The sequence below is a fragment of the Pristiophorus japonicus genome, chromosome 1 (assembly GCF_044704955.1).
Source record: "Pristiophorus japonicus isolate sPriJap1 chromosome 1, sPriJap1.hap1, whole genome shotgun sequence".
Taxonomy (NCBI): domain Eukaryota; kingdom Metazoa; phylum Chordata; class Chondrichthyes; family Pristiophoridae; genus Pristiophorus; species Pristiophorus japonicus.
In genome coordinates, this window is record NC_091977.1 from 14,401,554 (window position 1) to 14,415,431 (window position 13,878).

General features: G+C 44.8%; 1 protein-coding gene across 3 annotated transcripts in view; it reads right to left on the minus strand.

The window, feature by feature from the left end:
• The window catches only part of zfyve28 (zinc finger, FYVE domain containing 28), a 230,796-nt gene that overhangs the window by 5,806 nt on the left and 211,112 nt on the right, over positions 1-13,878 (minus strand). For all 3 annotated transcript variants that reach the window (XM_070877677.1, XM_070877670.1, XM_070877664.1), the window contains 2 exons: positions 6,134-6,250; positions 4,672-4,776 (listed from right to left, as the gene is read on the minus strand). In XM_070877677.1, the coding sequence (XP_070733778.1) occupies positions 4,672-4,776; positions 6,134-6,250 (222 nt within the window). The remainder of the gene's footprint in view (positions 1-4,671; positions 4,777-6,133; positions 6,251-13,878) is intronic.

Below are 13,878 nucleotides of genomic sequence, written 5' to 3' on the forward strand. Positions count from 1 at the left end.
CATACACAAAGTGCCTCAGTGACAGATTTGCGGTAAAATGCTGCAGATATAAAAAACAAATGCCTTCAGTGCACACAGCATACAAAACTATGGGCACAATTTTAATTTTAGTTCACAAAAGTGGAATTTCATGCCACAGTGCACATATAGCAATGCTCTTTGTTGCAATTTTTCTGTTCAATTTCCAGCCTTCGAAGCCTAAAATATTCCTGACCAAATACTCAGCATTCACAGGGGCTCCTTCAATCACATGCCTCAGTCCGCAGAATGATTACAATACAACCGAAACTGGTGCTTCAACTAAAATAACTTCTCAATCACTGCACAAAGGATCAGATTTCTGCACTCCCAAGCTCTCAGTCCAACGCAACACTAATGCTCAAGGCATCACCATTCTCCCAAGGTGGCAAGTTCACTTCTGCTAAAATAAGTTAGTCAAATGGTTTCACAGTCAGAACCTTTCACCCAAACATATTTTTTCCTGTCAATATTCTCTCCTTGTTGAGCAACAGACACTGGATTCCCTCTGATGCCTCGGCATGACATTGGACTGTTTGGGGGATTGGGGGGGGGGAAAGATTGTCACTTCCTATCCTGCACATCCTGAGGGTCGCCATTGACCAAAAACTTAACTGGACCAGCCACATAAATACTGTGGCTACAAGAGCAGGTCAGAGGCTGGGCATTCTGAGGCGAGTGTCTCACCCACTGAATCCCCAAAGCCTTTCCACAAGGCACAAATCAGGAGTCTGATGGAATACCTTTCATTTGCCTGGATGAGTGCAGCTCCAACAACACTCAAGAAGCTCGACAACATCCGGGACAAAACAGCCCGCTTGATTGGCCCCCCATCCACCATCTTAAACATTCACTCCCTCCACCACTGGTGCACAGTGGCTGCAGTGTGTACCATCTACAAGATACACTGCAGCAACTCGCCAAGGCTTCTTCGACAGCACCTCCCAAACCCGTGACCTCTACTGCCTAGAAGGTCAAGGGCAGCAGGCACATGGGAACACCATCAGCTCCAAGTTTCCCTTCCAAGTCACATATCATTCATTCGTCGTCGCTGGGTCAAAATCCTGGAACTCCCTATCTACCTGTACTGTGGGAGTACCTTCACCACACGGTGGTTCAAGAAGGCAGCTCACTACCACTTTCTCAAAGGCAAGTAGGGATGGGCAATAAATGCTGGCCTTGCCAACAACACCCACATCCCAGGAATGAAAAACCCGCAGAACTCTGCTGACACTCCCCTCCCTAACTCAGGAGCTGTGAGGCCAATTTTATCATTTACAAGGATACCACCAGGAATGCGACAGTATACAGATCAGGAAAGGATGGACAGGCTGGGTCTCTTTTCTCTTGAAAAAAAAGAAGGCTGAGGGGTATCCTAATAGAGGCCTTTAAAATTATGAAAGATTTTGATAGAGTGGATACAGAGAGAATGCTTCCACTTGTGGGGCATAGCATAACTAGAGGCCATCAATATAAAATAGTCACCAAGAAATCCAATAGGGAATTCAGAAGAAAATTCTTTACCCAAAGAGTGGTGAGAATGTGGAGCTTGCTACCACAGGGAGCGGTTGAAGTGAATAGTATAGATGCATTTAAGGGGAGGCTAGACAAGTATATGAGGGAGAAGGGAATAGAGGGTTATGCTAATAGATTTAGATGAGGAAAGACAGGAGGAGGTTCGAATGGAGCATAAATGCTGGCATGGATTGGTTGGGCCGAATGGCCAGTTTCTGTGCTGTATATCCGATATAATTCTATGTAATTCCTTCCACCATCTTGGCTAAGATCAGCTAACTCAGTACTGGTCAGACATCAAACCTGGATCATACCTGCTGTGGCTCAGTCACCATTTTAATCATAAAGCAGTTGAACCAGTGGGAGAGCCTAAAATATGTCCACACAATACAGTTCACTTTTAAACTCCTAAAAGACTAGTTCCCAATTTTTATTCTGTGTACCTCTTCATTACATGACAGTGGAGGCTGTTCTATAAGACTATGACACTCAAAGTTTATAATTGGGTCAGGCGAGACAAAAGAAAAGATGTGTTTTGAAATTAAAACAAATGTAAAGCTCCTGTATAGATTATATTGGTATTGGTGACCATCGTTAGTTTTAAGGTGAGATGTGTGCATCACTGGAACACACATGGCTCAGCTATTGGAGGCTGATCTGCATCCACTGAACTCGTAACTCAACAAGAATGTTTCACGAGAGGAGGAGGAAAGGAGAAGAAAATTGGCAGAGAAAGTTTGATAAGTGACTGAAAAAACAACCCAATGCACTTCTGGATGCAAATCAGTGCATAGTATTCGGTTTGGCCAAGCTTCAAAATGAATGGTGGTGTTATAGATACCCTAAAGATTAGTTGAGACTTAAGTTGAATATTACAAATCGGATATATAACGGAAATACACTGGCATATAATAAAAATGACTGTGCTCAGGTGGAAACTGCGCCTGTCTAGCAGAACAATCGCATTAAATTCAGCCCGAATGACCATTAAGGGTGATGCGATGCTCAAAAGGATGCTGGGTACGTTGATATTTCAATTTTCTTTGAATCATGTGACTTTCTTCAACAAATAATTGGATAGAGAGAGACCAGTGTGATCCGTGTGCTATCATGATGCTGCTCATAGACTTGCCTGGATACTATACAAATTTCTCACCTGTTGGTTGTATTCATTGCCTTAATGGTCAATCAAACCACCGCCCATGAGTTACACTTAAAATACCAGCACGGGAGATAGTTTTATGGAAGCATTGGAATAGCTTTAAAAAAAAAGAATTCATTGGATGTGGGCGTCGCAGGAAAGGCCAGCATTTATTGCCAATCCCTAATTGACCTTAGAAGGTGGTGGTGAGCTGCCATCATGAACTGCTGCAGTCTACGTGGTGAAGGTGCTGTTAGGGAGAGAGTTACAGGATTTTGACCTAGCAACGATGAAGGCGATATATTTCCAAGTCAGGTTGGAGGGGATCGTGTAGGTGATGGCGTTCCCATGCGCCTGCTGCCCTTGTCCTTCCAGGTGGGTGTTTAATTACATCAGAAATGGCATTTACAGTTGTGATTTTATATCTTGCTAAACTCTTTGTTTGACAATTAAACTGCTCTGTATTCCAGTCGACCAACTGCTTCATCATTAATTACAAGGCAAACACTGAATCTTTTGTATCTTGCTGGAACAGCCAGTAAGTCTCCCTTTATCTTGGTGAGATCCTAATTAAATATGGGGTAAGTAGTTTGAATACTATTTAAACATTAAAGCAAGAAGAGGTCACAGCAGTGTTTGAAGTTTTTGCAGCCTCAATCGGATCATGTGTAATAAATAATTGGACTAATAATGTGTGTCAGTAATGTGGATTCAAACGAGCATTAAAACCTTGTGTGTAATTATACACTGGACACTCTGGCCTTGGAACAAGCCGAGGGACGATTCACCACAAACTCACGGATGGAGGGATTAAGCTACAGGAGAGACTGGGCAAATTTGGGCGATATCCTCTGGAGGTGAGCAGATTAAATGAGACCCGACTGAATTGTATGAAGCAATGAAAAATCCCTCCAGTAGGCAAATCTAAAACAAGGGGACATAATCTTAACATTCATATTAAGCTGGCTAAAGGCAAAGCCTGAAAAAACTACTCTGACACAAAGGGTTGAGAAAATCTGCAATGCACTGTCCCAGGCACTCAAAGATGCAGAATTAATTGGCGGGATTCTTTGTAGTGCATTTGGCAGACAGCACTTTAAGAGCTGCTTGATCTGGATTTATATCTGGCAACCTTTGCTCAGCTCACCAGTCAAACAGGGTCAGAAAGAGAGCCACACACAGACATGCAATGTGACGGGGGGGGGGGGGGGGGGCGCGTGGGAGCGAGAGCGAGAGGGGGGGCGCACGGGAGCGAGAGCGAGGGGGGGGCTCGGGAGCGAGAGCACGTGTACAAATGAGAGAGAGAGAGAGAGAGAGAGACACACACAGACATGCACACAGAGTACGAGTGAAGAGAAAATGTTCAAGTGTGAGTTATCATTTAGGGGAAGAGAGTGTGCTTCAGAATGCATGTGTACAGACATGCACACATATATACATTGAAGGTAAACACCCTATTTCAATTCCAGATTTACATTGAGTTTTAGTGCGACTCTCTATTTTGCTAATGCCACAATTAAACCAAGAGTGCTTTGTGTTTTGTGCTGAAACTGCTGAAAAATATTGCCGTAGTGAATCTTCTGTAGGCAGTCATGCAAAAGTCACTGCCCGAAGGAGCTCGTACGCGTCAAATATTGAATTCCTACGGAGGGAGTGGATGCCTTAATATGTCTTTTTAACTGAAAGGAATTAAATTAGTCAAGGTCAGCGAAGATTAATGCAGTGATAACCGGTGCAGTGATCCTTCCCCTCAAAAATGGTTTACTTTATATAGTCAAAGCTGGCAAATCTGAACTATTTAGCAGGGTCAGTTCAACACCTCACTCCCCACTAAACAATACTTGCCAACTTTTCCACTGAACGACACAAGGCAAGCAAAGTGACGTGCATTTCTATGAAATCGGTCAATTGATGCCAACATTGAATGTTTGAAGGCAGTTGTCGATCCATCCATCACCAACTGTTAATACTGTGTTAACCAGTGCTTCATACTTCACCTTCAAGGTCCTCATCTCTCGCCTTGTCAGCAAGTTCAGAGGAAGAAACACTTTCTCGACATAAAGCACAGTCTTCCAGTGCAGGACTTCTCAATGTCTGGTCACCTGGAATAAAGACGCCAAAGCATTGGAGCAAACCCATGTATTAACACAAACACAATTTATTGCCTTTCTGGTCGCAAATTCAAGGACAGAACAGCTCTTTGCTGCTAATGTAATCCAGAGGCCCAAGTTTCCCCATCGGTTAACCTGCAAGCTTGTAACACTGCAATCAGCACTGGGGAACAAGAGTCTGCACAATTTACCTTCTTTGCACCTACTTCCTGCACAAGTTTCCCATTTAATTTATGGCTGGCTTTTGGAGATCAGAGGTAGGGTAAAAGAGGCATTTTTCACTATTAATTCTCTTGTAGCTAGCTTCCCCCCACTTTCATCCCTTCACGTTACCTGGATCAGATGTGGGGACTCGGTCAAGTGAAGTTGGAAAAAATACAAGTTTTAGAAACTTTTAGCCAGTCCCTTTGCAGCAGCTGAAGCAAGTGAGGAATGTGCCTGTTCAGCACCAGGAATACCTTTATGAGCGGGCCTTGCGGAAGAAATGAAGGCCAGCGCCTGCTGCCCAAGACAGCCTCAGCATACTTAGAACCACTGGAGAGGGGAGGCTTCTTACACCATGAGACAGTGTAGCATAAAAGGCAATGATATGCTTCCTCCCTGTAGGAATTCCACTAGTTAAAGGTGCCCTCTTGCAATGGCTCTTAATTAAAGCAGATCAGCCGCACAAATGGGTTTGTTCAAAACTGAAACCATATAATTTTCATAATGATTCACAAACTATTGTAGGGGTGCTCCTATTCCAATTACAGGTTGAATCTCCCTTATCTGGAATCTCAGGATCTGGCCTGTTCTGGATAAGGGATTTTTCTGGACGAGGGGTGGTCACGTTAAATTGGATGTTACAGGTACTGAGCAAGGGGATATCGGGGCTGGCTTGGGGCTTGGAGTGCGGCAGAGAGATCATGGGTAAGGGGGGGGATGCGAGGGATCAGCCAGCGATTGCGGGAGTCGGCAGCGAGGAAGGACGTCAATTTGTTCATGTCAGAGTTCTGCGCATGCGCCACCCGGTGGCCGGGAATGGTTCTGGACGAGGGGTGGTTCCGGATAAGGGAGCTCTGGATAAGGGAGGTTCAAGCTGTACTTATGCCTCCAACAGAAATCATTTATGCAGACTTAGAAAGATGTTTTATTGACTATTAATATTGATTTAGGTTGCTAAAAATCAATACATTTCAATAGCCACTGCTGGGTTACGAAGTGCATTTTAGGAATATGTTTAATGTTACACTATCCAGGAAAATATACCTAAACTCTGGAACACTCTTGCAGGTCAGTCAGCATCTGTGCAGAGAACAGACAAGTTAATGTTTCAAGTGTAAATCCTTCACCCAAATTGGCTCATTACCTTTCTTTTCTGTCCTGCTGCCCTCGTATTCTAACTTGGTTGCCATGACCTCAAACAGGGTTTTAAGGATGCTTCGCAGGTCGCTTGCATAGTTAGTTTGTAGCTGATCAGCAACACCTATGATGTTGAGAGATTTTAAAAAAATATTAAAGCAAAAATAATTTTCTGCGCAGGACTCGGAAAATAAAGAACACGGCACAACTTCTTGCTGATCAAATAAAAGTGTAGGTTATCTACCAATTTGTGATTCCACCAGTGCAATGGATCCCATCACAATAACCGTATTATTTTAAATGTCACACATGCTGTTTAGATCCAATTTACAATAGTGTATGATCCACAGACTTGCTGCCACAGTACCAAGGAACAATGCAATGCAGTAGCTAAACATACATTAAATTCGCTGATCCTAAACTAAACAACACTTTTTGTATTTATATTGCACCATTAACACAGAAGATAACATCCAGGGCACTTTTGGCACAAGAAAAAAAATGAATGTAATTCTGTTTCTTTGAAAAAGATAAAGCATATAATCTGAGCTCTACCGTTTTAACCGTCCAAATATATAACTAATAAATATTTTTAAAGTGTCACATTCTTATAAACTTGTACTACTAAAGGGTTTGGGCAGAGATTGAACAATCAAGTCCTATGATCATCAGTGATACTTGATTTTTTTTCTTCAGTAAATGCATTTGCCAAACATCTGATTTTTTTCACCCATCATGTCGTATATGAGACGCTCAACATCCTGAGAGAACTCCAAAGAAGCGGAGGTCGCATCTCATGGAGTATATACACCCTCCAGTGGGAGGGGGGAGGGTTGAGGGCAGAGGAGCTGTTTAGCAGGGGAGCTCCCTAGGGAGCTGCTATCCCGACGGCCGCCATTAAATCTTTACCAACGGATCCATTACAGACCCAATTCATGTCCGGACCGGGGTCAAGCAGGGCTGCGTCATCACCTCAACCCTCTTCTCAATCTTCCTCGCTGCCAAACTCCACCTCACAGTTGATAAGCTCCCCGCTGAGGTGGAGCTAAACTACAGAACCAGTGGGAAGCTGTTCAACCTTCACCGTCTCCAGGCCAGGTCCAAGACCACTGCAACCTCTGTCGTCGAGCTACAATACGCGGATGACACAGAGGCAACTCCAGGACATAGTCAACGTATTTACCGAGGCGTATGAAAGCATGGGCCTTACGCTAAACATTAGTAAGACAAAGGTCCTCCACCAGCCTATCCTCCCCCCCCAAACATCAAGATCCACGGCGTGGCCCTGGACAATGTAGACCACTTCCCCTATCTCAGGAGCCTCCTATCAACAAGAGCAGGCATTGATGATGAGATCCAACACTGCCTCCAGTGCAGCCTACGGCCACCTGAGGAAGAGTGTGTTTGAAGATCAGTCCCTCAAAACTGTCACCAAGCTCATGGTCTACAGGGCTGTAGTAATACCCGCCCTCCTGTATGGCTCAGACGTGGACCATGTACAGCAGACACCAAGTCGCTGGAGAAATACCACCAGCGACGTCTCCGCAAGATCCTGCAAATCCCCTGGGAAGACAGATGCACAAACATTAGCGTCCTCGCCCAGGCCAACATCTCCAGCATTGAAGCACTGACCACACTTGATCAGTTCCGCTGGGCAGGCCACATAGTCCGCATGCCAGACACGAGACTCCCAAAGCAAGCGCTCTACTCAGAACTCGTCCACGGCAAACGAGCCAAAGGCGGGCAGAGGAAACGTTACAAGGACAACCTCAAAGCCTCCCTGATAAAGTGCGACAGCTCCACTGACACCTGGGAGTCCTTGGCCATAGACCGCCCTAAGTGGAGGAAGTGATTCCGGGAGGGCACTGAACTCCTTGAGTATCGTCGCCGAGAGCATGCAGAAATCAAGCGCAGGCAGCGGAAGGAGCGTGCGGCAAACCAGGCTCCCTGCCCACCTTTTCCCTCAACGACTATCTGTCCGACCTGTGACAGAGACTGTGGTTCTCGTCTTGGACTGTACAGCCACCTAAGAACTCATGCTAAGAGTGGAAGCAAGTCTTCCTCGATTCCGAAGAACAGCCTATGATGATGATGATGATGACACCCTCCCCACTAGAACGAACCGACGCCAGATTTCAGAGAACTTGGGAATAACCAAGGCTTACAAACCCCCACATGCTTATACATGGTTACTGCTGGTGTTTGACCAGCTGAAACAGTCTAACTTACAAACAGAGCACTGGTTTTAATGCTACTTTTACCAGCTAAATGACCCGATCTGTTCAAGCATTGGCTGGAGCAGAAAGGGGAGAATCCCACAGCACAGTGACAGATCTACCCATCAATAACGCAAGTTGTTGGTCATTCAACAGTGTCCCGGAGTAGTGCAACCTGGCTGGCTCAGTTATCAGCTTACCAAAACTGCCATGGAGGACCAACACACTTCAACCTCTCATCTTTCAGAGGAAGAAACATAGAAAATAGGTGCAGGAGTAGGCCATTCAGCCCTTCTAGCCTGCACCGCCATTCAATGAGTTCATGGCTGAACATGCAACTTCAGTACCCCCTTCCTGCTTTCTCGCCATACCCCTTGATCCCCCGAGTAGTAAGGACTTCATCTAACTCCCTTTTGAATATATTTAGCGAATTGGCCTCAACAACTTTCTGTGGTAGAGAATTCCACAGGTTCACCACTCTCTGGGTGAAGAAGTTTCTCCTCATCTCAGTCCTAAATGGCTTACCCCTTATCCTTAGACTGTGACCCCTGGTTCTGGACTTCCCCAACATTGGGGACATTCTTCCTGCATCTAACCTGTCTAAACCCGTCAGAATTTTAAACATATCTATGAGGTCCCCTCTCATTCTTCTGAACTCGAGTGAATACAAGCCCAGTTGATCCAGTCTTTCTTGATAGGTCAGTCCCACCATCCCGGGAATCAGTATGGTGAATCTTCGCTGCACTCCCTCAATAGCAAGAATGTCCTTCCTCAAGTTCGGAGACCAAAACTGTACACAATGCTCCAGGTGTGGCCTCACCAAGGCCCTGTACAACTGTAGCAACACCTCCCTGCCCCTGTACTCAAATCCCCTCGCTATGAAGGCCAACATGCCATTTGCTTTCTTAACCGCCTGCTGTACCTGCATGCCAACCTTCAATGACTGATGTACCATGACACCCAGGTCTCGTTGCACCTCCCCTTTTCCTAATCTGTCACCATTCAGATAATAGTCTGTCTCTCTGTTTTTACCACCAAAGTGGATAACCTCACATTTATCCACATTATACTTCATCTGCCATGCATTTGCCCACTCACCAAACCTAGCCAAGTCACTCTGCAGCCTCATAGCATCCTCCTCGCAGCTCACACTGCCACCCAACTTAGTGTCATCCGCAAATTTGGAGATACTACATTTAATCCCCTCGTCTAAATCATTAATGTACAATGTAAACAGCTGGGGCCCCAGCACAGAACCTTGCGGTACCTCACTAGTCACCATTTACTCCTACTCTTTGCTTCCTGTCTGACAACCAGTTCTCAATCCATGTCAGCACACTACCCTCAATCCCATGTGCTTTAACTTTGCACATTAATCTCTTGTGTGGGACCTTGTCGAAAGCCTTCTGAAAGTCCAAATATACCACATCAACTGGTTCTCCCTTGTCCACTTTACTGGAAACATCCTCAAAAAATTCCAGAAGATTTGTCCAGCATGATTTCCCTTTCACAAATCCATGCTGACTTGGACCTATCATGTCACCTTTTTCCAAATGCGCTGCTATGACATCCTTAATAATTGATTCCATCATTTTACCCACTACTGAGGTCAGGCTGACCGGTCTATAATTCCCTGTTTTCTCTCTCTCCCTCCTTTTTTTAAAAAGTGGGGTTACATTCTACCCTCCACTCGATAGGAACTGATCCAGAGTCAATGGAATGTTGGAAAATGACTGTCAATGCATCCGCTATTTCCAAGGCCACCTCCTTAAGTACTCTGGGATGCAGTCCATCAGGCCCTGGGGATTTATCGGCCTTCAATCCCATCAATTTCCCCAACACAATTTCCCGACTAATAAAGATTTCCCTCAGTTCCCCTCCTTACTAGACTCTCTGACCCCTTTTATATCCGGAAGGTTGTTTGTATCCTCCTTAGTGAATACCGAACCAAAGTACTTGTTCAATTGGTCTGCCATTTCTTTGTTCCCCGTTATGACTTCCCCTGATTCTGACTGCAGGGGACCTACGTTTGTCTTCACTAACCTTTTTCTCTTTACATACCTATAGAAACTTTTGCAATCCGCCTTAATGTTCCCTGCAAGCTTCTTCTCGTACTCCATTTTCCCTGCCCTAATCAAACCCTTTGTCCTCCTCTGCTGAGTTCGAAATTTCTCCCAGTCCCCAGGTTCGCTGCTATTTCTGGCCAATTTGTATGCCCCTTCCTTGGCTTTAATACTATCCCTGATTTCCCTAGATAGCCACGGTTGAGCCACCTTCCCTTTTTTATTTTTACGCCAGACAGGAATGTACAATTGTTGTAATTCATCCATGCGGTCTCTAAATGTCTGCCATTGCCCATCCACAGTCAACCCCCTAAGTATCATTCGCCAATCTATCCTAGCCAATTCACGCCTCATACCTTCAAAGTTACCCTTCTTTAAGTTCTGGGCCATGGTCTCTGAATTTACTGTTTCATTCTCCATCCTAATGCAGAATTCCACCATATTATGGTCACTCTTCCCCAAGGGGCCTCGCACAATGAGATTGCTAATTAATCCTCTCTCATTACACAACACCCAGTCTAAGATGGCCTCCCCCCTAGTTGGTTCCTCAACATATTGGTCTAGAAAACCATCCCTTATGCACTCCAGGAAATCCTCCTCCACTGTATTGCTTCCAGTTTGGCTAGCCCAATCTATGTGCATATTAAAGTCACCCATTATAACTGCTACACCTTTATTGCATGCACCCCTAATTTCCTGTTTGATGCCCTCCCCAACATCCCTATTGGAGGTCTGTACACAACTCCTACTAATGTTTTTTGCCCTTTGGTGTTCTGCAACTCTACCCATATAGGCCTTCAATCCCATCAATTTCCCCAATACAATTTCCCGACTAATAAAGATTTCCCTCAGTTCCTCCTCCTTACTAGATCCTCTGACCTCTTTTATATCCGGAAGGTTGTTTGTGTCCTCCTTAGAAAACCTGCTAAAGACAGGTAAGGACATTGTTTATCCATTTGACAATGAACAAGTCCATGTTTGAGCCCTCAGTAGGCAGTGTACAATGTAGAACAGCCGTCCTATTCATTCGTAGGTTCAGATGCAACAATCTCTTGTGGCTTAAATTTTGATATCACACCCACACTTGGCTAGCCACCCATCACCTCATTTTCTTGAGTGTGCAATGTCACAAAAGCTACGAATCAACATGGTGTTGATGGGAATTAGAGCTTGCATCCATAATATACCCACAGACAGCATAACACAAGCTACTGAGAGAGTGCAGGTTTCAAATGAAAAGGTTACTGCCACTGGGGTTAGCAATATACAGGGGGAATGAACGGTCGTGTCAAGTACAAATCAAGTTCCTCAAGGACTGTCGGCAAGAACGTGATGAGAATGCATGCAGCATAGTCCTCTCTCCAGCAATAAAAGGTAGCTGAGACGCATCATTTTCGATGTTATTCTGGAGTTTAATAAGATTTCATATTGTTTCTTCTGAACTCAGTTATAAAAGTTGATGTCAGCTGACTTCCACACATTTCTTTAGTTATAGGTTTGAAGTGAGAAAGTGAAGGCGAGGGTAGGTTTTCCAAACAGATTGCAAACGGTACAAGAGTGATGAATCGCATTAGGCAGGTTAGGCTGCACAACAGATGCTTTGCACCGATCTTCCGATACCCACAACTGCAAACAGAGGTGAAAATATCTTGCTTTGGAAGAAGAATAGTCCTAGAGGAAGCTCCTCTTGCTGAAGAAAACTGTAACATTTGACCCGATAGCTTTATGAGGACGTGAGAGTGCCTCACTAACTGCAATATCGGATGTTGCCTTAACACCACCACAATCACAGCAAGTCCTACTTTCAGTAGCAGTGCATGAAAGGCAGCCAAAGCCTTGCCAGGGGTATTGTGAACTAACCCTAACTGATGAGTTGCAGCCATACCCACAAAGATGCCAAGCATTCCTGTAGCCCCTGGCAATAACTGGGAACGGTTTTCTCGGGGTAGACTATCCCATCGGCTGCAAGGACCTGCAGTGCAGAGCTGGCACACGCAATGATCGGAACAGCTGAAGCTTAGCTCCACCACTTTCTAGGCAATCTGCAATGCTGATTGTTGGGAACAATACCATCAAATACAAAGAGCAATCCTTCTCATGCAGCAACACCTCCACTTCAACAGGCAGAGAGGGAGTTGAGGGCTGGGCTGCTCTGTTACATGCTGCAGACTCTTCCATTTCTGCACCCCTCTTAAACCTCTGCTCCTTCAGCTTTGGCAATGACTGCTGAGTTAAGATGTCTTCTGAGGCTCTCCAAAATCTCAGAATTTTGGCCTCCAATTGTGGCACCAACCATGAGAATTAATGGCAGTCCATATATTTTACTTGCATGCAATTTTTCGCCGCTCTCAACATCTGAAGTTACACTAATGAGCGGATCTAGGAAAATTGGGTGTAAACAGCCCATTTCCACGTAAGCCTGTCCAAAATCTGCCAATTGCAGTAGTTACACCAACAAAGGAAAATCTAGACTACAGGGTTCAACTTCATTGTTGGAGAGATCAATTGTGGTTGCTGGGGGTTAATCACCTCAGCCCCAGGACATCACTGCAGGAGTTCCTCAGGGAAGTGTCCTGGGCCCTACCATCTTCAGATGCTTCATCAATGACCTTCCCTCCATCATAAGGTCAGAAGTGGGGATTTTCACTGATGATTGCACGATGTTTAGTTCATAGAAACATAGCAAATTAAGGGAAAGTCGTGTCTGACTAACTTGATTTAACTTTTTGAGATGGTAACAAGGAGGGTCAATGAGGGCAGTGCGTCTACATGGATTTTAGCAAGGCTTTTGTCAAGGTTCCACATGGCAGGCTGATCTAAGGGACAGTGGCAAAATGGATCCAAAATTGGCTCAGTGGCAGGAAGCAAAATGTAATGGTTGATGGCTGTTTTTGCAACAGGAAGGCTGTTTCCAGTGGGATTCCGCAGGGCTCAGCACGTGATCCCTTGCTTTTTGCGGTATACATCAATGATTTAAACTAAAATGTAGGGGGGGTATGATAAAGAAATTTGCAGATGCTACAAAAATTGGCCGTGAGGTTGACAGTGAGAAAAGCTTTAGACTGCAGGAAGATATTGGCTTTTTGTGGTATACTTTAAGGATCTAGATTTGAATATAGAGGGTATGATTAAGAAGTTTGCAGATGGCACTAAAATTGGCTATGTGGTTGATACTGAAGAGGAAAGTCATGGACTGCAGAAGGATATCAATCTACTGGTCGGGTGGGCAGAACAGTGGCAAATGGAATTTAATTCGGAGAAGTGTGAGGTAATAAGGAAAGGGTATACTTAGAAGTGCAGATGAACAAAGGGACCTTGGAGTGCTTGTCCACAGATCCCTGAAAGTGGATAAGGTGGTTAAGGCAGCATACGGAATGCTTGCCTATATTGGCCGAGGCATAGAATACAAGAGCAGGGAGGTTATACTTAAATTGTATAATACACTAGTTAGGCCACAGCTAGAATACTGCATG